Genomic DNA, 23700 nt, shown 5'->3' on the forward strand with positions numbered 1-23700 from the left:
AAAAAAAAAAAAAAAACCAACAACAAAAAAAACACCAACAAAGAAACCGCGCAGCTTCATTTGAGTCCTGCCTGGTCCCTGTGAAACAATGAGAGAAATACAGCATACTTGTAGTACAGTTATGTCTTTCTCACCTTACCCATTGATATTTCTCCTGTATGGAAAATTTCCATATGCCTTTGAACTACTAGTTTCTTTTCCCCAAAAGGATTTTTTTTTCTTGGAAATACCTTGGGCTTTTAGGTTTGTTTATTTATTTAAAGTTATTGGAGAGTTTAGGAAACTCCAAAAATTAGGCTTCGCTTCATCTGGTACCAAAAAAAAAAAAAAGCTAACCCCCTCTATGTGAAGCTTCACATTGTTACACGTATTTTGCTCATCCCGTATTCAGATTGCTAGACAGTAAACTATAATAAGGCATGCAGTTATTCTAATGCAGATCTACTCCCACGCAGCACGACAGCACTCGGCTGAACCCTGAATGTTACATTCCCAATCACAGTGGGGGCTTTTTATGTTGCTTCCACTGATGAACTTCAAAGCCCTCTTTTCTTCCCTACTGTTTTATTTTTATCTGAATTACTGTAATCTTGTTTGCTCTCATGTAAAACACTTGTTTTCATTGGAAGGAATTTTTTTAGTAACTCTTTTCTGCAAACATCCTACTGTAAGGATCAAGAAAAAAGTTTAAGAACATGGCTAATCCTGTTGGAAAGTAAGGGTATCAAGTTTTTGTTTTCCAGTGTGGAACCAAGTAGTTGCCTGTTTAACCTAAGTAGATACTAAGCTGGTCCAGTTTTGTAAAAGGGAAATTAAAACAGCGAAATTAATTTTCTTGTGCCCCAGGCCAAGGCCACTCATCAGGCTGGGGTGCTTAGATACCTCCCATTCCAGTTCTATAGTGAACAGCACACAAGAGAGTGACATGACCAGCATCAAACACATTTACTTTAGTATTCAGCGTAAAGAGTTATGTGTTCACGTACAAAGGCTTCAATGTAAGTCTGCAGCAGAACTTATGGCTCTGAATTCACATCAAGACCCTCTGTAATCACTGTCATCCAACTCATAGCAGTGTATTTAGTGTAGAGCACCAAGCAGTAAGAGCTAGGGACTGTTCCAGTTTCAGTTTCTGCTCTTTTGTGGATCTTCTGGAAGAATTTCACAAACCAAGACTAAGTGGTCAAAAATAGAAAATTAATAGCCAAGAGTAACACTTTCCAGCTTCTGCTGGAATGAGCATGCAGACCCTTTCCCCATGTAGAGGCACACATCATTTTCTTCTATTTTGGAAGTCACAGCAAAATGCTTCTGGTAAGGTTTCATTGCCTGTGCTCCCTCTCAAATTCCTTGTCACATCACTCATCGCTCCTTCTCCATGGGTGGAAACCAGCAAGTCATGAAGGTCCCCAGAATTCCTAAGTTTGATTGCTTTCAGACTACTGAGGAAAGTGATCAACAGGACTGAGCCAAGGTCTTAATGCAACAAAATTCATATTTTACTAGAGAGGTGTCTCATGTCACAACTGAAACAGCTGATACTAGTACACCCATTAGCTCTTAGCACAGTTTGTACTAAACTTACTCAGATCTGCTACTTGGAGTACTGAGATGTATTGAGATGACTGATGACAACTTCACTGGATTTTTCCAGGCTCATCTCAAAGGCAGAACGCAGACTTGAACATAAGTCCACAGTCTCCTTCATTTTACATTATTTCATCAGCCTTAAACATTATGATTAGGGAGCAACCTCTCTGCTGAACAGCAAGGCATAACCTTAAAGGGCATACCTGAACAGACCAAACACAGGTCTGTTACCCACTTCCCCCCTCCCCTTAGAGAAGTAAAAATAATTTATTTTCTTAAATTTGCTCTTTGACTCAAAACGGTGTGAAAGCAGTAATCCGGCTATGGACTTTTTGCCCCCTGTTTAAACCTCTCAGTCACGGTGACTTTGAATATCATGAAAGAGCTCAGATGCACAAAGCATCCATGTAGATTATCTAGAGAGGGATCTCATACTTTCAGTATGTGTCAGAAAGACTGTGGAGACAGTTAGCAAGTTAAAAAAAAGTCTTGTTCTCCTTCCAGGAGAGTTAAAACTCACTGTCAAGACTGTTGTAATACTGCTTCCAATAAATTTTCCTCATAAATCTGGAGATAAGAGATTTTTTCCCACAGTTGTCATTTGGTATCTTTTACTGGCACTAATATTCACTCACTTGCTCTAGAACTAAACAGAGCTGTCACTGAGGTTGGGCTGCTAACAAGTGACATTGGTAGCAATTTCTTTCCAAAACAACTAATTCTATCTGCTTTCTTATTCCTTTCCCTGCAGGCACTCACTATGGCACCAATTCAGGCAACGAATGTACTACACCTGGATGTGTTACAGCAGGTAATGATTGTTACTATGAATGATTACTGCAGAGGTGATGTTTTACATGTTGTTAGTTCTGCTGAACCTGAGTAAGCAATAGTTCAGGCTTTAAGACTGAAGAAGTTGAAAAGGAATGAAATTTCCCCTTGGGCTAGATACGTGTTGCTATTACTGTCAAAGGCAGCGAGTACAGCTGTCCTCAAATACAGCTCCATGTGTAAACACTGAGCAAAAAACCCTATTCTTCTCCACTGTATGTTTTCTTTGTCACCAGGAGTACCATTCATAAGGAAGTAGTACAGTAAAATTGCCAGTGTGGTCAACAGTTCTCTGGCTCTGGCCTGAGCCACTAGGGTGTGGATTGACCAACACCATCTGTATCTATGAAGTACAATAAGAATCCCCTTAGACTGAATTTTCTCTCAAAGAGAATGCGTTCCACACATGGGGCTACTCACCTTCTTATTTTTGGCATATACTTGTACACCCCCAGAGAGGTAAGAGTCCAGCACAGATGTTCCCAATTGCCCCCTGGAAACACTGACTTCCTCAGTAGGTACCTAAGCGAGGGCCCCAGGTAGCAGGCTCATGCCTGTAAGACACTGTGCTGTGGGAGAATTATTCTCCCATTCAGAGGCTTCCTCTGTAGAGCAGTACAATTGCAGTGCAGATGTCTGCTGTCAGGTGCTTCCTTGCATTTTTAAGCAGAAAATAGGATCCTCTGAATCATAATACATGAGAATGAGTCTTATCCACTATAAGCAGCATAAGCAAGGTGCCTTCTTGCCAAGCAGCTTCTAGACAGTGTTTGGTAGTCCCAGAGATTACTGGGCAGTCTGTGGAATTCAACTCTCTAATTCTGATACCTAGCTGCTAGAATAATTCAGAATATGGACCCAACAGCTGACCCTTGCAAGGATTTCTACCAGTATGCCTGTGGGGGCTGGCTGAACCGGCATGTTATCCCAGAAACTAGCTCCAGATACAGCATTTTCGACATCCTGAGAGACGAGCTGGAGATCATCCTAAAAGGTAGGAATGAGGCTACTCTATCCTTGGTCATGCACTTGTGTTTAGTTTCAGATGTTATTTACTGCACATTATACAGAGAAATAAGCTTCCAGAGAAGTGTTGATTGTGATTTTTTTCTCTAGTCCTTTAATCTCCACATCTCTTACTACACCCGTTTTGTGGGAACATCCTGTTCCCACTAAAAATTAGCCATAGGTGATTTGGTACTAACTTCAAAAGGAGCAGGACAAGCTGTATGCATGTCCTCCTTCCTGACACTTTTTCCATTAATAGCTCCTTTAAAGAGCACTCTAGTTTCACAGTAATTGAAGCCTATAGTAACAAGTATTTATCATAGCCCTGAATTCTCAGTGATTTCTATGAAGAGATCAAAGCTCTCCAGGGCAAAAATCTCACTGCAACGGTTCCTTCCCCAGGTGTGCTGGAGACTTCAGATCAAGGGGACAGAGAAGCATTTCAGAAAGCTAAAATACTTTACAAGTCATGCATGAATGAGAGTGAGTCTCTTCTTGTTCCATTGATTCTCTTGTTCAATACCAAATGTACAAAAGTACCAACAAAAGTACTTCTAAGCGAAAGTCCAGTCAATATCTATCTAATCTGCATGGCCTTGCCTGGAAAGCTAATCTTCAGATGAATGAAGATGCCTTGGTACATCATTAGAGCTTAATAGACACGTTCTGGGATGTAGAAAGGATGGATGTTGGTTACCTACCTCTGGTATCAATGCAAAACCTTCCCTTCTGAATGCAAAAATGTGTCCCATTTCATCCTTTCCAAATTGATCCAGTCAAAATCAGTACTGAAGTCAACAGAAGTATTTTCATTACTTTTCTGAAGACTAATGTAGGAGACACATGGTTTCATAGTATCTTATTTTCTGCTATGACAAATTCAGTTTCAGATTTAAACTGTTAAGCCCATTACCTATTTTTCTTTTTTTTTTTCCCCTATGAAAACAATATAGTATTTGTTTTTCCTCTCTCAGGTCTTATAGAGCAACGAGATTCATTGCCTCTGCTAGAGGCCTTAATGATGGTTGGAGATTGGCCAGTGGCTTCTGCAGACTGGAATAAGACCAAAGGTAATGCTGTGCCTGAAAGAGTTCAGTAGTGTTAAGTCAGAATTATTTACTGCACTAAGGAGACTACTGTCACTGAATTAGAACCTCCATTTTAACTTTTTCTTCATAAACAAAAGTCAGGGTGTCATACATATTCAGCACACAGGGATCTCTATAAATAAGATAGTGTAAATGTAATACCTGTGTTATAAGATCTCATTCACGAACAGTGTACATTTTAAGATAGTTCAGAAGCCTAAATGACCAACATGAATAATGAAAACAAAAGTAACAGAACCAATATAGCTGTGTTCTAATGCTTGCATATTAACTAGGGTTTGGAGCATAACTACCTAACTAGGCAAGGTCATGGTGATTTATACTATGCATAGACAATTGCATTTATATATAAAAAATAAATCATTACTGATTACTTTACATTATTGAGACAGATAGGGCCAGTAAGAACAGTCTAGCACTTTCTAGCCACCATAGGAATGTCCTGTACAAATATTCCCACATCATGTCCAGTCTGGTTATAAACAATTGCAGCAATAAGCTTGCAAACTATGCAACTTAATCAGTCCTGATACATATTGATAGATGATTTATATTTTCCCTTTTATCTCCCAGAGCCAAGTTGGAGCATGGAAGAAAAACTCTCCATAATGAACTCCAGATTTAACAAACGTGTCCTCATTGACATGTTTGTATGGAATGATGACCGGGATTCCAGCAGACACATCATTTATGTAAGAAAAAAATGGCAGGGAATTATTTATATGCCAGAATCATAATGGATAGTTATTTACGCTGCATACAGATTAGCTTTCCATACATCAGTGGGTATGTACAATACTGGCAAAATGTATGCAACAGTTCTGTACCCCAAGTGGCAGATCTGTCTCAAAGTCACATTGGGAAACACTTTACGGTAGCATAATTTTTTGTTTCAGTTAAAGAAATTAAAAAAAAAAAAAAAAAAATCAATGGACCTTTGCTGATTTACAGCATTTAAGGGTTGTAAATTCTTGTGACTTGCAAAATGATGGTGAGGTTTAATATATAGCAGGATAACATGTTTTTAAAATATGTAAATAATATTTCAGAGTTTGTCCATGTATGCTTATGCATGAAGTCTAGCCCTCATGTCAAGCAACTTCTTTTCTAAGTTGCTTAAATTTACTCTTACATCTCAATGGTTACTGAAAGATTTTGCTTAATAACCCACACTAAGTATCCATCCTGTTCTTATCTAGAAATCCAGAGACAAAAGTTGTACCTTCCACCTCACCCCAGTTCCTAGAAAGCTAAAGTTCTTTGATTGTTTGGTAAGAGTGTACTATTGTCGTTCCAACACTGAAAGGATGGCACATGCAGCATTTCCTGTTGCCTTTCAAGGATGCCTTTGGACAACACCAGTTCCTGTTCATCACTAACTAAAGAAATGTATGATTTCCTTCAGATTGACCAGCCAAGTTTAGGAATGCCATCCAGGGATTACTACTTTAATGGGGGCAACTATCAAAGAGTAAGTATTCCTTGTAATTTATTTACTGTGTGCTACTAAACCAACTTTATTACTTATCCCTGTGTTTTGGAAAACTCCAATATATGAAACTTCATGTTATGTAACAATCAGAATTAGACTGTGACATTCATTGCTACATTTTTTTTCCTAATTATGCCAAAATTTTGTAAAGTTTACAAAAGGACCGAACAACTGTATAAATATCAAGCCTCCCAGAACTGGCCAATTCATACAGATGAGAAGGTTATGGGAAAATAAAATCATCATGTTTTATAGCTTAAAACAGTCTCTGATTTTGAAGGATAAGTTCACATTTTCAGTGCAGGTTATTTTGGAGTCAGTTATATCTTCTTCTAAAGCCACTGGTTCTGGATAGTATTTTACAAGGTACTGGAAAGATATGGGAGAAGAATTCTCATACTAGATTATATTTGAACATACAATACCCCAAAATACATTTTATTGAACACCAAAATATTCAGAATTTTTCACATGTTCATTCAGGGGGAAAAAGTTAGTGTTTTACATGGAGCAGCAAAAGCTGTATCAATGGAACAGATACTCAGATAGTAAGAAAGAATCTGCTGCCACTTACTCCCCCCTTTCCCCAAAATTACATGAAAATCATGAGATTATTTTCTAGCTGCTTTTCTCGGCCAATGCTCAGAGCAAAAATGTGAGGGTTTCAGTAAATACATAGAAAGCTGTTGCAAACATAGCCAGATAATTTATCAGTTTCCAAGATGAAAATACTCTTTTCATACGTTTTATTTTCCTCAATTATGTCATACTAACAAAGAGTATTTGCAGCCTAACATCAGACTAATTTTCCTAACACAAATGGAAGGGAATACAGAGAGACAACAATCAGCATTTTAGACTCTTTTGTCTAGTGGTTGTAAAGGCAGATGAAAACATCATTGAGACTAGTTTTCTTCTTTCTTCAATGTATTTGACTATATTCTCATATATAATATAGTCTAAAACAGTCCTGTGAAGTTTTTCTGAGATTGTTTCCACACCTTCTGGACACCTTTATAAACTGCCAATTTCTGTTAATCTGTCTCATGATACAAAACAATCTCCACATAGTTGTGTTGGGAACTGCAGATAGCTACTGGAACTAGGATTCTATTCTACAAGTTTCACCTATATAGTGGCAGGGGGGGGGGGGGAGGGGAACAGTTACAGTAGAAAAGAGATATTTATGCATTGTTGCATGAAAGTCAGACTTAGATTGACTTGTAGGAGGTAGAAAATCAGGTACAGTACATAGATGATCCTAAATTAGCAAAAGAAAACCAGTACTGCTTAATACAGTTTTAATTTGAAGCTATAAAGAAGAAGGGCTAAGGCTGTGTTTTTAATCTTAATGAATAAGTAGGAGACACAACCCCTTTTTATTTGCTATTTAACAGCTCACTTGCCACAGACAATGAACCAAACTCTGATGACCCAAACTCCCCCTGTGCTTAGTCCAGCATCTTTTGGCAAAACTTATACTGAGGCCTGTGGGAGTCTGGCCTGATTAAGGCCTCAGCATTCAGCCTAAAAACACAAATCATCATCGTGTAAGTGCCCAGACTCAATTTCACAACAGTTACTGTATTTATCTGGTTTCCAGGGTCTATGGAGGAAGAAAAGTATGCAAGAAGAATAGGTAGTATTAAGGTTTCCTGCATCAGAGATCAGTGCTCCCTCAGTAGCCAAACATTTATGCCTCAGAACAGGCTTTGAAAAGATCACAGCCATACCCTCCTATTAGAAATAAAGCAAAGATATCACTGGGAACCATCTGAGACAGAACTTTTCTTTCAGACAGTAAACTCTCTGCTTTTACAAGACTTACGGTATTACTTTCAGAGAACTTAAACCTTCCATGTTTACCCTGGTATTTTGGCTAGTAGGGATCACTATTCTCATAGTGTAACTCAAAGGACAGAGCTTTCTCTTTGCTCAAGTAGTAATTCTAATCCAGAATGCTGGAGAGTTGGATTGCACAGGGAAGCAGAAAGTGTTGCTTTTACTATGTATTTTGGGACTGGCAACTGCACTGTAAGGTATTCCAGGATGAACTGAGGTCCTGGATATTGCAGTAGTATCTATTATAGCAGAAAAAAAAAAGATGAGAAAAATGGAGTGGGGAGGGTTGCATTGGAAACAAGGGCAGAGGCTGTGACCCCTGGACCAAACTTCTTCACAGCACACTGTAAAGCTAAAACAACAAAGAATGGTTTGCTGAATGAGAAGTGATAGACAGCAAATCTTTTCTTTGCAATGCCACACACATGTTCTGTTTCTTGTGTGCAGGTGAGAGAAGCTTACCTGCAGTTCATGATCACCATTGCCAAAATGATCCGGGAAGACAAAAATATGTCTAAAGATGATTCCTTTGTCCAAGAGGAAATGACAAAGGTTATGGAGCTTGAAACAGAGATTGCAAATGTGAGTACGAAATCAAGAACTTCTCAGGATGTTGGGAGGGGGGGGGCGAGGGGGAGAGTCTCTTGCTCTTTTGTGCAGCAGTTTTCAACGCAGCAGAAGACTCATGGCCTAGAAGAAAGCAGAGGGAAGACGACTTGTTGTGCCGTGAGCAGTCCAGAAATCAGAGCCTCTGTGTGTATGCCTACTGTATACGCGGCTGCTGCATCTGCTCTAGTCCTACCCATATTTCTTTTTGGAAGTCTTCTAAAGCAGGATAATCTATCTTCTGCCAGACATACACTATGATAACACCAAGGCTAGCTCCTTTGCATCCTTCGAAGTCTATAGCACCCTAAAAATCTCTAGGGAGCTTAGTCTTCCATTCTAAAGAGGACAGAGGGAACCACTTGGCCTAACATACTACTGAAACATTATTGAATCGGCCATCAAATGAGCTTTCTTTTCCAAAATAAACTGTTTTATTTGCATATTATTTGAGTGTGTATACATGCATGCATGCATGCAATTTCAGCCATTGACGCTTGCATCAGTTGATTCTAGTAATAACCTTGTGAATGTCTTCAGGCAACTACCCCAGCAGAAGAAAGGCATGATGTAACCTTGTTGTACAACAAAATGACTCTAAAAGAGCTACAGGAAAAGTTTGCATTGAACGTAAGTGTTTAATGAACAGTCTAATACTTTCAGCCTCCTCTTATTACCATGCCAATTGGAAATGGCTTTGTGAATTTATCAGTGATGCAACAGAGAGATATAAAATCATTCCCATTCGTAATCTTGTCTCCAGAGTCTCTTAAAAAGCATTTTTCTACTGAACAACACTACAACTACATTCAATCCCATAGACTGTACAAAGTCCAGACAGTTACTAAGGCACTTAAACACCTGGCATTGGTATATGTCTTTCTGTCTGCCTAGGAATTTAACTGGACCATCTTCATCCAAGGTGTCATGTCTTCAGTAGATGTTCAGGTTGACCCAGAAGAAGAGGTTGTTGTATATGGCACACCCTATCTGCAAGAGCTGAAAGCAATTATCTCAAAGTACTCAGCAAGGTAAAGAAACCAGAGAATATCCAAGACAAAAGTTACAGAAGTATTGTGGAAATGTAAATTATTGGGCCTGCTTGCTAGTTCTGCCAGAGCTTCTCTGAGAAAAGTGACACCACTTCACTGTAAAACATGGGTAATATCTTCTAAGGTCTTAGGATCCCAAAGTACTGTGGTACTAGGTGTCTCACCTGCTCACATGCTTAGAAAAGGTTAAATAGGAAGGAAAAAAAAATGTGTCACAGGCCTAGCTTTTGTTACACTCTAGAAGGGAAAAAAAATAATAATAAATTAATCCCTGAACAGACATGGTAGTACAGTCCTCCCTCTGGATGTCTCTCTAGTTAGCCAGCCTGTTAAATAAGAACAGTCACCTGTAGATGCTGTGACTGGCAGCAATCAGTTGCTTTCTTACCTCCATTCAAAATAAAGATCCCGCTCTGACTGTCTGCACTAGCATTGCTTTTTACAGGGGATTAAACTCAGCTTTTCTTTCCCACACAGCACCATCCAGAACTACCTCATTTGGCGATTGGTAATTGATCGAGTCAGCAGCTTGAGTCGGCGTTTCAGGGATGCTCGGGCCAGCTACAGGAAGGTATTTCCTCTCTTCCTAAAGAGACCATAGAGCATAGTACTGGAAGAGAGTCCCACAGTCACCAAAACAAGTCCTTGTCAATACAATGACATTATTATGTCACGTAATCCCCAAAGAAATCTAAGAACGGCAATCACAACAACGGAAGCCTTTGTCTTAGGTTAACCTCCTCTTTAGGCAATGATTTAGAAGAGAGATGGGTAGGCAGAATTAATCCTGTGGTGTTTTGTGTTGCAGGCACTTTATGGGACAACGCTGGAAGAAGCCCGCTGGAGGGAGTGTGTGAGTTACGTCAACAACAACATGGAGAACGCAGTGGGAGCAATGTATGTCAGGGAGACATTTGCTGGTGAGAGCAAGAGGATGGTATGTAGTTTACCCTTCATACTATTGTATATCCACAATGTCTACAGTGCCCATTCCCCTCCATCTGATCTCCCAACCTGTTTTGTCTGTTAAAGATACTAATCAGCCAAGAGTCAGAAGGCACAAGAACTCATTTATGATGCTCTTTTAAATGCTGAATACCATGTTTTAGAGCACAGAATTTGGAGACATCATCTTTCAGTAGGAAGCTTTTCACCCCTCCTTAGCTGTGCCTGGGAAAAATAGCATGTAAATAATTAATTTCTTACTGCCTCTCTTTTAGGTCCGAGATTTAATAGATAAGATTCGCGAAGTGTTCATTGAGACTTTAGATGAGCTACAGTGGATGGATGAGGCATCTAAAGAGAAAGCTCATGAGAAGGTCAGAGATAATAAGGAACTTCAGTATTCTGTCATGAATATGAAATCTCTGGAATTCTGTAGCATCACTATTCCCAGTTCCTCTACAAATGAGAGGAAAAAACCTTTGATGTTCACTATCCTGTTATCCATTATCCTATTACATTGTCCTTTTCTTTTTAATCCTTTGTTAGCTCACATATATTTTTATTTCCTTTAATGAGTCTTGTGAACCATGTTATAAATGAGGAAAGAAGATTACACACAATGCATTGACTAGAATGACAACTGAATACAATGCAAACCCCTGAAGAAAACTTTTCAAACTTTTCATTGACTTTAGGACCATCAGCACTGTTCCAATAGCAAACGAGGGTTAAGCCCAATTCCTGTTGGATGGTACTGTAGGGTCTGCAAGTCTGCCATAGTGGCTGGACACCAGGAGATGAGGGGAAGACTGTATGTTCCATATTTAAAAAGAAAGTCTCACTAGGCAATAGGGTGCATTTGAACGTGGTCTTTAAATATTTACATCCAGTTTCTTACAAACAGGTGAACAACAGCAATAAAGAATTTGAACTATTATATGTATTGAAACATAAAAAAACCCCACACACAACAAAAACCCCACAATTAAGAGGAAACATTGAACTCTTTTCTTCTAGGCAATGGCAATTAAAGAACAAATTGGCTATCCAGATTATATTTTGGAAGATCAGAATGAAAAACTAGATCAGGAATATGCCAATGTAAGTATGCTGTGCATACCTCAATAAGTACCTCAGTGTAAAAGCCTAGACTTATTTCTTGCCACTTGGAATACTTACGCCTGTGCAACTGTCATTTCCAAGTGACTGGACAGCATACAAACTTGATTGTGTTGAACATTTTTTAAATAAATGCATGCAGAGAGCTAACTATTAAGTGATACTTTGCAATCAAAGCATTTTTTCGAAGATACATCCAGTGGCATGAGGAATTCCCCTTTCCACACAGCTTGCTAATATACTTGGATATCTGTTTCTTTAGTTAAACTTCAGTGAACACAATTACTTCGAAAACATTCTGGAAAATCTGAGAGCTGGAGCCCAAAAGAGCTTGAAAAAGCTTCGAGAGAGAGTTGACCAAGACATGTAAGTTTCCAGACTGCATGCTACAGACACAATCTAAATTCTGAAATAATTGTTATCGTGTTTAAGTCATATGCTGTGGATAGCCAAGAATGCTTATGTCTGAGATCTTTTAAGTTATTTCCTGGAATTAAACAAGTAGTTCATTGCCTCTTGTGGTAGGAATTTATACAGTTCTCTTGGAATCCCTCTAATCCTTCATCAAGCCGCTTCACATTCAGATACTACGTTGAAGCTACTTAACACAAAAGCAGCGACAGATCTTTCTGACAACTCAGCAAGGAAGAGATGAGATAAGCAGTATCATGGAACTTCTAAAAATTTATAATCAGGGGAAAAAAGCTTAAGAAATTCTGGCCAGAATTCTGTTGGAAATACGCCCAATCTTGGAGAAGTTGAGCACCAGATCTAATTTATGTCCATTTCCAGCAGATTACTTCACACCGCACCTAGTAAAGTATAAATGTATTTTTCAGGAAATGCCTGTCATAGGTGCAGGTTTGGCTGCTTCACGAGCCCTTCTTTGACTCCATGAATGCATCCCGAGTAAGTCTCGGGTCTTAGCCTGTATTGCCCTAGCTCTTACCTCACAGTTCTCTACTCCTAGGCAAATCCTCAGCTAGTGCTAGCCCTAAAACAAATCAGAAGCAGCACGTTTGTAAATTGTTACTAACAGCTCCAAGGTGAGCAGTTGGTGTCACTACCCAGCAAGAAGCATTACTACACAACATCACCAGGACGACCCCTCCAGTCCTTCAAGTGCAGTTGAGCTCCTGCCAAGTCCATGACATGGATACATCCCAGAAGCCCTGGCTTGCACGTTCAGCAGCAAATGCCTTGGAATATCAGCTGATTTCCAGAGCTATGAGCTCGCCAATCTGAACTTTTAATAGTCCAGTTAGCGGTGTTGGAGGTGTCCAGCTCAGGAAGCTGTCTGGCAAAGCTACTGCTGAATACATTAGTGACAGATACACTGTAATGGAAGGCAGAAGTAAGGAAGCTAATACCAACTTGATGTGTTGTTCACTAGTAGGCTTCCAGCCTGTGTGATGCTGGAAGAGAACGTATCGAGAGAAAGGAAAGTAGATTCCAGTAAGAATTTCAAACACCTCTTCACAAAATGTAAAATAACACAGAGTTATTAATAACCAAGCAAACAAACGCTCTCCAAAGGGAAGCATTAGTCAAATCAATTGTTGTAAAGCCTATTCATTTTTTCTATCCCTCTTCCTGTAAAGTGGTTTTAACTCAAAATGCGAGCACACAATGCAGACACTTAGAAACCTCCAGTGAATTACTGATGAATAATTCACCAAGGGAGTTTTCTGATCAGTCAGCTAAATAACAGAGCATTTTTTCCTGTTTCCTCATTTCTGAGGAATCAGTCATAGTGCTCTTCATAGCAAAAAATTCTTGTACAGCATTGGTGTTCTTAATCCACAAACTGTGTTATAGATGACTGCTGCCTTTCGTAGTCTGTCTACAGAGACGGACGGTAGCCCTTTAGCCAAAATTCCCAATACCTCTGCTCATTGTAGGCATGGTTTAAAGCACATTGTGGGAACCTTTTCATGGATTCATGAATTAGGCCTTCTTTGCCTGGTAGTTGGATGATATATGAAATACCAATAATTTGCACCTTTTCCATAAAGAACTACATCTTTCTAGTGATGTCTCTCCAGCAGCTTGAAGGGTTTCCCCAAGGAGACATAAACCCACTTATCACTCCAGATCACTGTTTAATTAAACTGAAGGAGAGTATATAATATTGCTGATAGTCACTGCAATTAAGAAAATTAGCCATTGTTCATAATCATAGCCTTCTTGGGGTGTGTTGGGGGGTGTTAGTTATTACAAGCTACCTAGCCAGCTACAAACATTTCGTGTCAGGCATGCCAAGGAGAACTTATGGACCAAGAGTGTGTCTTCCCAACAGACTGGCCTTCAGAGCAAAACTGTTTTGAAAAATTCTCAAGTACCCCCTCAAATTCAGGAACAATTCCTACTCCCTCTCTATGCATGTGTTACACGCAGGTTCATGGCAATATCGGCACAACCCATTGCTACCACTTATTCCTGTTCCCAGGCTGTGATGAGCAGTCCTCTATTCTGTTAGTCCAGAACAACCAACTTTTCAAAAACTGAAAGATAGAGACGTGCTGTATTTCTTAAGCAGGAAATTTGATTCCATTCCAGAGCAGCCCACAAGTAGTTATGTCAAATTAACAGCAGATAGAGCAACTAGGGCATCACAAGATACTATAAGGACAAGAGATGTGGGAAGAAGAATATCTTAGGCTGAGGCTGCTGAATACTTATCATGAGTTCATGGCTTCAGACTGTTATTGCGTGGTTCATTAGGGCAGGGTGACTAGGAGTGTATGTCAGAGGTAGAAGAGAAGGGGAGAAGAAAGAGAAATACAAAGAATAAAAAGTTATCAAGCTATTGGAGAGAGTTTCCAGGAGTAGCCTACTTAAAAATTACTTCTCAAAGTTAACACTCATTATCTATGAAATATTGGACTCCAACTGCAGACATTTATATATCTGTCTGTGATTATTCAGTTTTAATTTTTCAAAGTTTGGTCTTAACTTCCAATTTGAGTAACTGCCTTCTGCTGCTCAAAATGTCCTCTAAATGCTAATTTTCTTTTGAATGTAATCTATTCGTTTCTTCTCAAGCTCAGATAGCGTAGAGATGAGCTGGTAAACAGTTACCACGTTCCACTCCAATGTGGCTGTTCAATATTCAAGAGCAAAAGCATTTCTCACTTTAACTTGGCATTGTTTTGGATGAAAGGTGCCCATCGATGAGACACCAGTTAGTTCCTGGTATTAGTATTTCTTTACAGCTGTGTTCAATGGCACCTTTCTTCCCTACCTCAATCCTTTCCTTATATGCAGCCTGCGTTTTTTTAACAATAGTAATTCAATAAGAAGAATGTCTAAAAAAAAAAAGTCATGACTAACTTTGTGTGCAACATTTATTTTTAGATGGATAATTGGAGCTGCAGTGGTCAATGCATTCTATTCCCCCAATCGGAACCAGATAGGTAGGTTTACAACAGTTTTAAACAGCTGCATGGAACTAATTAATCATTTTTTGCACCACAAGGGTGCAGGTCTGCTATCCAGAGGCAAACCTGCCCGTGCCCTTATGGAAATTCCGGGCAAGGCAGACAGGCTGTCCTTTTCAAGCAGTCGCTTTGTTGATGAATATTCAGCTCCCCCCCCCCCCCCACTTGGCAGGCATAGTTTATATACTGTAATTGGAACAGCCTTATGTTTGAAAGCCTGAGACAGTAACTGCCACTATATGAGTGCCAGCTTCAGAGACCAGAGAATGCTCACAGTGTGTTCTGGGCTGTTTGTACTCATGTTTCCACATTCCTGATAAACACATGGGCAGCTCTCCAGTTTGCTATCTGTACAGATGGTACTGAAATTATATTGATAAGAGGCATACCAGACTAAAGAAACTTGCCTCTGCTTACAGAACGTCAGATCTGCGAGTTTTTGCAGAGTTGCTAGGCTGACCTTTCTTGCTCTTAGCAGAAAAGATGATCTTTGGACTTAAGACAACGTGAACCTGTTTGGCTCCCCATGCTTGCTGATCTCTGAGCTGGTGCAGGTGGCCAGAAGGTCAGGTTAAGCCTGCAGATGCTGTAGAGTCTTTGCTGAATTCTGAGCACCCCAAACAGGAGAGGAACCAAATAATTTCTACTAAGTAGCACTTATTCAAATTCCCTGACTGCCAGGAAGCTCTACTACCCAAATACTGCCAAATACCATAAGAGGAAAAAATCCATGACTTTTTTAGGCCAGACAGCAACTGTATCCTGCTCACAGGGCAAAGGCCAGCAATGGAAAACAACCCAACCAACCAGCAGTCACAAGGGAAAACTTGGCTAAAAACAGAAACATTCAAAGTGTTCATAATTTAGCCCTCTAACCTCATCAGAAAGAACTGTTTTCCATTTGTGTAGCTTCCACTTACCTCCATATTGTAGGTACAGTAAAAGCTGTGACTAGTCCTTCAGCCATAGCAGGGTACTCCTTCAGCTTGCCCATACCTGTGATTTTGGAGCTATACCCATAGTCAAGCTCAGGCTCCCTATTTATCCAGAGTGGTTTTACGCTGATCGTAATCAGCTGTGAGCCAGCTTTCCAGGCAGGGAACCCAGGTCTTAAAGAAGACTGGTTCCTCTACAACTTTGCCCTTACAAGTAATGTAGAAGTAACTGGTTTAAGCAACTTGAAGATGAATATGCAAGCCAAATATCCAAGCATAGCTACCCACAATAGTGCAGATGTCAGTTAGATTCTGTTTCTTCCTGTCTGTAGTTTGAGGAAAATAATTTTCCACACTACTTTCAGTTTCCTGCTTCTGTCTTACTGCAGTCTGTCTTACATATTTCTCCCCAAAATTGTATGGATAAAACCTTCTATATAGTCAAAAAGGTTTTTGTCTCTAAATGAAATATTTGCTATATAATTTCAGTATCTCACTCCTTAGAAAGTAATTGCTTGCAGTCTTAATTCCTCTAGAAGTGTATATGCTTTTCATCTTGTGTACATGGGATGAAGCCTAAATCCCATTGTTTCTATAAAAGGCTTTTGCCAGGAGACTGAAGGATAGACCTCCTACCGCCCGCCCCGCCCCAGACTGGCATCCAAGTGCACTTGGTGGTCTGTAGGAATTACTACTGTGCATGTTTTACACACCGAGTATTGTTGGTAATCAGCATATGATTGCTAACCCTTCTTTAACAAAAATAAAGCAGTAAAACATCCATTAGTTCCCCTATAAAATGGCTCTAAAACACAAACTGTACTTACCTCCAAGAGGCAGTTACTAAACATTTGGTTCTTGACTTACTGCAGCATACATTATAGATCAAATTAGGCTAAAGTTGAAATGTAAATGATGCTTGGTTCTCAAACCAGGAGATACTGTAGTTGTGGATGTGCTAAATTAAACCTTTATTAACTTGTCATTTTCCATTTATCAAGAGAAACAATTTCACATGAGGAGGCATGATGTTGTTTCTAATCATTTTATATTTTATGTTCCTTCCTGATCCTTAAACCAAGCAAACAATCTGTCTGCAAAGCATGCAAAAATAAAGCTACCTTACAGTATCTCCCTCTCTCTTCCCCTCTGCAGTTTTTCCTGCTGGGATTCTACAGCCCCCCTTCTTCAGCAAACACCAACCACAAGCCCTGAACTTCGGAGGGATCGGGATGGTTATTGGGCATGAAATTACTCACGGGTTTGATGACAACGGTGAGAAGATAACTGAGAAAATATTATTCTTTCAGTTGCACTCATTGCACTGTAAGAAATTAAAAGTTACACACTGCTGTGACTGAAGTATCCGTGTGCACACGATCACATACCCGCTAAGTGACTATCTGGGAGCAATACAGGCACGCTATTAACATTCTGTTGAACATTTTGCAGTGAGTGTTTCATGAACTAAGCAGGTCACACAAGAAGCAAGCAGATGTTAAAAATAAATTGAGTCAATGACAATTCTCAGGAAAAGCTGTTACTTTTACAGCACCGTCAGATTGGAAATACAATGCAAGCAGATATGCTGGCTCCTAAAGTAAAATGAAATCTGTGAACTACATTCTTGGGATAGAAGAGCTGTCAGTAGTGTCTTGAAATCACAGGAGACTTTTTTTTTTCAGCACGAACATTTTAAATAAGTTGACTTTATTATCTTTCTAGAATGCTACGTAAAATAGTTTTGGGCAAAAACTCACTTCTGATACCGTAATTTTTTACACATGGGTTTTCTTCAGTGTGTTTTTTTTATGTTAATTAAGCTTGTGCAGATTACACATAAGCACACAATACAGCCTCAGAAGTCTAGCTCCATAGCAAATAAAAAGCATGCTCTAGCCAGAGAGCTGAGAACACAAACACCAGAACTGGAATTCCAGCTTTCTCCTGCTGTGGCAAAGTAATTAATTCTCTATGAACCTCAGTTCTGTCACACGGACACACAGAATAAGCACCTTAGACACCTCAAAGGTGGTGGTAAGTTTTGTTACGTGATCTCTGCATAATCCAATTTGAAATAAAACTAGGCCTTAGTGCTACAGGTGAAGTCAGGGCTGCTGACTGAACAGGAAATCACGGAATAATAGAGAATAGAGATGAAAGGACCACAATTCATCTTGTTCGTTCCCTTGTGCCAAAGGAGAATCAACTGTGGCAAAAACTTTTCTGATAAATCTCTGTAGCAGAGACCATCTGAACCAAAGGAGGAAAGAGGGGAGGAAGTGCAGCTCTAACATTAAAAAGAAACAAGTGCTACACTGGAAGAACGGTTGCCCTAACATACTCTCACTCAAAACTTTCCTTTTTTCTTGGATTTTCATACAGGTAGGAATTTTGATAAAGATGGAAATATGTTTGACTGGTGGAGCAATTTCTCAGCTATGCGTTTCAAGGAGCAGTCTCGTTGCATGGTTTATCAGTATGGGAACTACACATGGGAGCTGGCTGGAGGACAAAATGTAAGTAAAGACAACCATTTCCACACCACTGGCTTTTTATACAGAAAAATAATGAATGTAAATGGAGAATCTCTGCAGATGATAAACATAAAACCCCTCATACTACAGGATAATTGTTCTGGAAATAAGATGCAAGGGTTGTTTCTTGTAAATTAGGGATACTAGCGTAGCCTAGAAAACCAGCAATATCTGTGTGCAGTTGGGTTAATGGTGAACTGGGCCCACGTGTGCTTTTGCTGCCAGACCCTATGAGGTTTTCTTTTTGCAAGGGGGAGGGAAATCTCGTGTTTGCTACCGTATTTTGCCAGTCCTGCTAGCATATGTTCTGCCCAGCAGCCCATATTCTGTTCATGTTATGTTCCTATATATTCTCTCTATTCTAATCTACAGCTTTTACCCTATTAATTTTTTATATTGATTCTCTCCTTCCTTTTCCCCAGCACAAAGTCACTGCTTCCTTCTGTTCCAGACATGACTGTCTGTCTGTGATGTATGACTGCGCTTCAGCTTGTGGTTCTTAGGGTTGCTAACATTACTGACTATAGAGTAAATGAATGATTATTCTTTTACAGGTCAGTGGAATAAGCACATTAGGAGAAAATATTGCAGATAATGGAGGAGTCCGACAGGCTTATAAGGTAACTTTCAAATATACTGGGAGTTAACTTTACCCCTTCAGCAATGGCGTTACCTACTCTGTCATAAAAAATTTGACAATTAACATGTTATTACCATATTCAAAAACTTAAAGCCTTGGTTATATATCTAGAAGCTTATTTCCCCATAGATCCAATCACAGTTTAGGATTGCTGGCATTTTTGCACCCAGGAGAAGACCACCTAATTCTCCTAGCTATACTTCAGTGTACTACAATGCTTGATGCTGCATATTTCTGTCTCGGGTAAACAAGGGCAATGTTCATAAATAGGCACAGTATTAGCTAGGAAAAAGGTAAAACACCCTCTATTTTCTAAAGCCCTTAATTCTGAAAATGGCAGCTACAACTTCAAACGGCTTGTCACATGGCAACAGAGCACTAATTTCTTGGCAACACACTTTGGTGGTATTATGAAGCAGAGCAACTGTTTCTTCCAAGTTTCTTTCTCTCATGCTTTTCATCTTTCATCTCAAAAGTGACACGTCAGGTAGGACATGAAAAGAATAGATGAAAATACCATCTCTTTCCCAGGAGGGATACAGATCAGATCTACGAAAATACCTGTCTCTAAAAGCCTAGCTCCTTTTATTGCTTGCTTTATGTGTTTTCTAAGCTTTAGGAAAATGACACAAAGAAGTCCCTTCTACCTTGCTGCTATTTATTTTTCATGCAGCTAGAAAGCAGAATAAAAATGCAAGGACTGATAATCTCAGAACTGCCTGCCTCTTTCCAAGGTAAAAGGTTGCTTCAACCAGTCAGTTATTTTCAAAAAAAGAGAAATGCAACTGATATATCAGAGCACTACCTCCATGCTGTGGTTGAAAAACTACATTGTTCAGCATGGTTTTACCTGCTACAAACACTATTGCCTATTGCCTTATTTCTCCCACTCTACCAGGGGAAGTCAGCTTCCAGACTCAGGGAAGTCCAATATCTTTAATTCTCCAGGTTTACAAACCGTCGTTATGAATAGGAACACAATATTTATCAGCACAAAGGCTCTTTCCATATGGAGCTCAGGTGTCAGCACGGAATATTCTTTTCTATGAATAATCCTAAAAGATGTCATGGTAAAACTTTTTCTCTCTGGTGTTTTGAATACAGCAACAGTTAAGGGTGTTTATAGAAGAATATCCTGAATTTTCAGAAGTCTAAACTGACGATTCCGACTCTGAGGGATACCATTAAAATTAATTACTTCGTTAAAGTGAATATGTACTTTGTTCTAAAAGCTATTACAAATGTGGAAGAGTCATGTGGTATGACATAAACTGCCTGCACACAGAATCCTCTGATGTTCTGTGGTGCTGAATGTATTTTTACCCTCAGCTCTACCTTTTATGTTTTGTGTGCTTTGGGACTATCTCAGCAACTAAGAGGATAAGGTAATAGAACGTTGGAAATTAACCAGCGTGAGGACACATTAACTTGTCTCCATTATGTCAATATACCTAAAAAAAGAAAATTGGCCAATTAATGTGTAACAATAACAGGTAATGGATTTAACATTGAGCAAGGTTATTATCTGCTATTTTATGAGTAGTAACCTGAAGAAAGAAAAATCATCACTACAGAACTGTGGAGAAGACTTAACACTTTATCTCCAGATACAAATTCCTATAGAAAAAGTCACGTGAAAGCTGATGATTTTACCTCAAACTGCAGTCATGGGCATTCAGTCTCTGTAGCATTATTGATTTAATATATATCACCAGCTATACTTAAACATGATATTAGCAGTCACACTTTGTCATGCTTGCTTGCTGAGACACAATAGCAAACTGTCTGTCAGGGTAGCGGCATACCTTCCGCTAAAACAGTGTGTGCCACCTCGCGGAAGAAATTCAGAATAGATCTCCAAGTGACTCTGTAAAGAACACGCACAGTGCGTTCATTGCAGGGAAGCTCAACTGGCCAACAATAACTACTGCTCTAAAACTCCACTTCCGTATAAGAGTTTGGTATTTTTTCCCATTTTATAATAGTTTTCAGTTCAGAGATTACTGTACTGAAGAAGCTGAATGCAAATTACCTGCGTTTCATTTTTTTACTAGAAAAGTCAACGGAGTACTTATGATGACAGCTTTTTCATAAAATTAGCTGTACTATTTGTATTAGAAAGATAAAAACTACAAAAATACAGAAGGGAAGACATGTTGGATTCACATACATTGTGACTAAAATCTCTCACCCCAAAATAACATTCAAAATACCTATCATGCCTGCATAGGCCATCCTGCTGCTTCCCTGAATTGAATCTATGATCATTTCTAGGCCTACTTAAAATGGCTGGAATGGGAAGGGAAGGAGCCAAAGTTGCCTGGACTGAATCTGTCCCACAAACAGCTTTTCTTCCTCAACTTTGCCCAGGTAAGAACACTTGGATGCAGCCACTACCTGCTGCGTGAAAGTATAAATTAGGTGATCCTAAAGGTTAGAAAGCTCTACTTGGGACAGTGATTGACCGTTGACTGCACTCACTCATCAAAAGGTCCTCAAGACAGACGTGAAAAAGATGGTTTAGTGATTAAAAGAAAGAGTTTTCAATAACTTTTCTGAGGGCACTACTGAAACGTGCTGGAGTGAGGATACAGAGAAACAGGGCATCTACCAACAAAAAGGCGTGTCAGACAACAACTCATGGGAGACAACAACTTTCAAGAGCTTGCCATTTCATGTAAATATTGGTTCCAATAACATCTATGAGAAAACTCCTTTTGCTTTCCATACAGACAGGGTTTCATCCATTTTTTAATATGTGCTGGAGAAAACGGAACGCCTGAGAAATACCAAGCCAGCAGCCCTGAAATAGGAATACATATTCAGATCACAGATGTTGCTACAGATTCCATTTATTTTCCTCTATACCACTTTATTACAATGCAGAAACAATTAAGTTTGCCGAGTTGAATTTCACCCTTCAGCCTGGATCAGAAACTCCCATATGTTTACACTCTTAGAGTAACAAACATTTATCAGTAGGTCAAATATTTGACAGTAGGCCAACACACTTAGCGTTGTGCCTCAGACTCTTGGTCTTCAGCTCATCTGTTTGAAGAAACACATGGGTGAAATCAAGGGCTAATATATCTATCCCAAAGCATCAGATCTTGATCGAAGAACTCAATAAAACAAAAACTAATTAGTAAATAATTGTATCTATTCTGCCTTCTCTAGAAAATGTACTCCAACTATATTGTAACAAATTGGGATGGCTCTTAGGAAAAACTTTGAAAAACAGTGAGAAGGTCCCCAAACTGAATTCCCTTTAATACTGACCCACTAATGATTAATCCTCCTTGTCTAGGTTTGGTGTGGTTCTTACAGACCAGAATATGCTAGCCAGTCAATAAAGACAGATGTTCACAGCCCTCTGAAATACAGGTGGGTTTTACGAACTGATTTATTAATTGATAACTTACTTGGTTCAACCCATTGCACCAATACGGCACAAAAGGAGAGAGTGGCTCATTGCTAGCAGCTATATTCTAACAGACAAGATAAATCTAGACTAACTTGGCCGAAGTTCTCCCATAGCTTGTAGGACACTGCTGAAGAGTACATTCCTTTACTTGGCCTGGTAAATTTGCCAATCTATAGAGAATGGACCAGAACTCACTTACTACGTGCTCTGTTTGTTCTAGCATTTCATTAGTCACATTAGCTATATTTTTCTTGCATAAAGTATCCCATATTCTGAGACTGTAATTGAGTTACGAGGCTCTAAATCACTTTATGGACGTGGCTTTCTGTTTTCCAGAGCAACAATCTCCGTGCACTGTATCCATGTAAATAAGTTCCTTCTCTTTGTTTAGGGTGATGGGATCTTTGCAGAACTTTGAAGCATTCTCAGAGGTGTTCCACTGTAAAAAAGGCACAGCCATGCATCCTGCAGAGAAATGCAGAGTGTGGTAACCAAAAAGAACACTGGCGAGAATGACACATACTCTGGTGACACAACAAACAGTTCTTGCCAATGACGTGCCTGATGTTCTCCCAGTCAGTCACAGCCAAGGCTAATGGTGCAACTACTGTAGTGAGAATCAAGGAAACTACAGCACTAAAGCTCGTACAGTTCCACTGGGAAGTACACAGGTATCTCAGTGACTGATGGGCTGTGCTGAGAGCCACAGTATGCTCCAGAACACAAACGACTGTTTCAAATGACGTCCTGACTGTTATTAAGATACCGCATCAGGGTTACAAAGACTAATTCTTAAATAAAAAAGAAAACCAACGAACAACTATATATCTATTTTTCAGAAAGGAACAATAATTTTAATATGTCTTACAACTATGCCTTCTGAGACTCAGCAAACCTGTTTGAGATGCTTCACTGAACCGTTTTCCAGTATTCTGATTCCGTTTCTGGTGCATTCTTCCCAAATTCAGGTTAGAGCTAGTTTAAACTCTCGTGCTGTCTGTATACTTGCACTTTGATTACCGCTTTGTTGTAAGAGATTGCTATTTGTCTCGGTATGTTACACAGTGAGCTGTATGTTTAAGATGCCTGTTGGCTGCTAACTTAATGCAAAGCTGCACTCTCCTACTGCA

General features: G+C 39.4%; 1 protein-coding gene across 2 annotated transcripts in view; it reads left to right on the top strand.

The window, feature by feature from the left end:
- MMEL1 (membrane metalloendopeptidase like 1) overlaps positions 1-23221 on the top strand; it is a 29429-nt gene extending 6208 nt beyond the window's left edge. The window contains exons 2-22 of one of the 2 annotated variants that reach the window (XM_009274127.2): positions 2342-2401; positions 3254-3415; positions 3832-3912; positions 4404-4499; positions 5112-5230; positions 5944-6009; positions 8320-8454; positions 9019-9108; positions 9373-9509; positions 10008-10101; positions 10339-10467; positions 10751-10849; positions 11493-11576; positions 11857-11960; positions 14952-15010; positions 17125-17244; positions 18355-18488; positions 19061-19126; positions 21421-21516; positions 22454-22530; positions 22962-23221. In XM_009274127.2, the coding sequence (XP_009272402.1) occupies positions 2342-2401; positions 3254-3415; positions 3832-3912; positions 4404-4499; positions 5112-5230; positions 5944-6009; positions 8320-8454; positions 9019-9108; positions 9373-9509; positions 10008-10101; positions 10339-10467; positions 10751-10849; positions 11493-11576; positions 11857-11960; positions 14952-15010; positions 17125-17244; positions 18355-18488; positions 19061-19126; positions 21421-21516; positions 22454-22530; positions 22962-23061 (2108 nt within the window). In that variant the 3' untranslated portion in view covers positions 23062-23221. The remainder of the gene's footprint in view (positions 1-2341; positions 2402-3253; positions 3416-3831; positions 3913-4403; positions 4500-5111; positions 5231-5943; positions 6010-8319; positions 8455-9018; positions 9109-9372; positions 9510-10007; positions 10102-10338; positions 10468-10750; positions 10850-11492; positions 11577-11856; positions 11961-14951; positions 15011-17124; positions 17245-18354; positions 18489-19060; positions 19127-21420; positions 21517-22453; positions 22531-22961) is intronic. The other variant, XM_009274128.2, reaches the window with a different exon arrangement.
- The last annotated feature ends 479 nt before the right edge of the window (positions 23222-23700 follow it).

The sequence above is a fragment of the Aptenodytes forsteri genome, unplaced genomic scaffold, assembly GCF_000699145.1.
Source record: "Aptenodytes forsteri isolate BGI_AS27 unplaced genomic scaffold, ASM69914v1 Scaffold16, whole genome shotgun sequence".
Lineage (NCBI taxonomy): Eukaryota > Metazoa > Chordata > Aves > Sphenisciformes > Spheniscidae > Aptenodytes > Aptenodytes forsteri.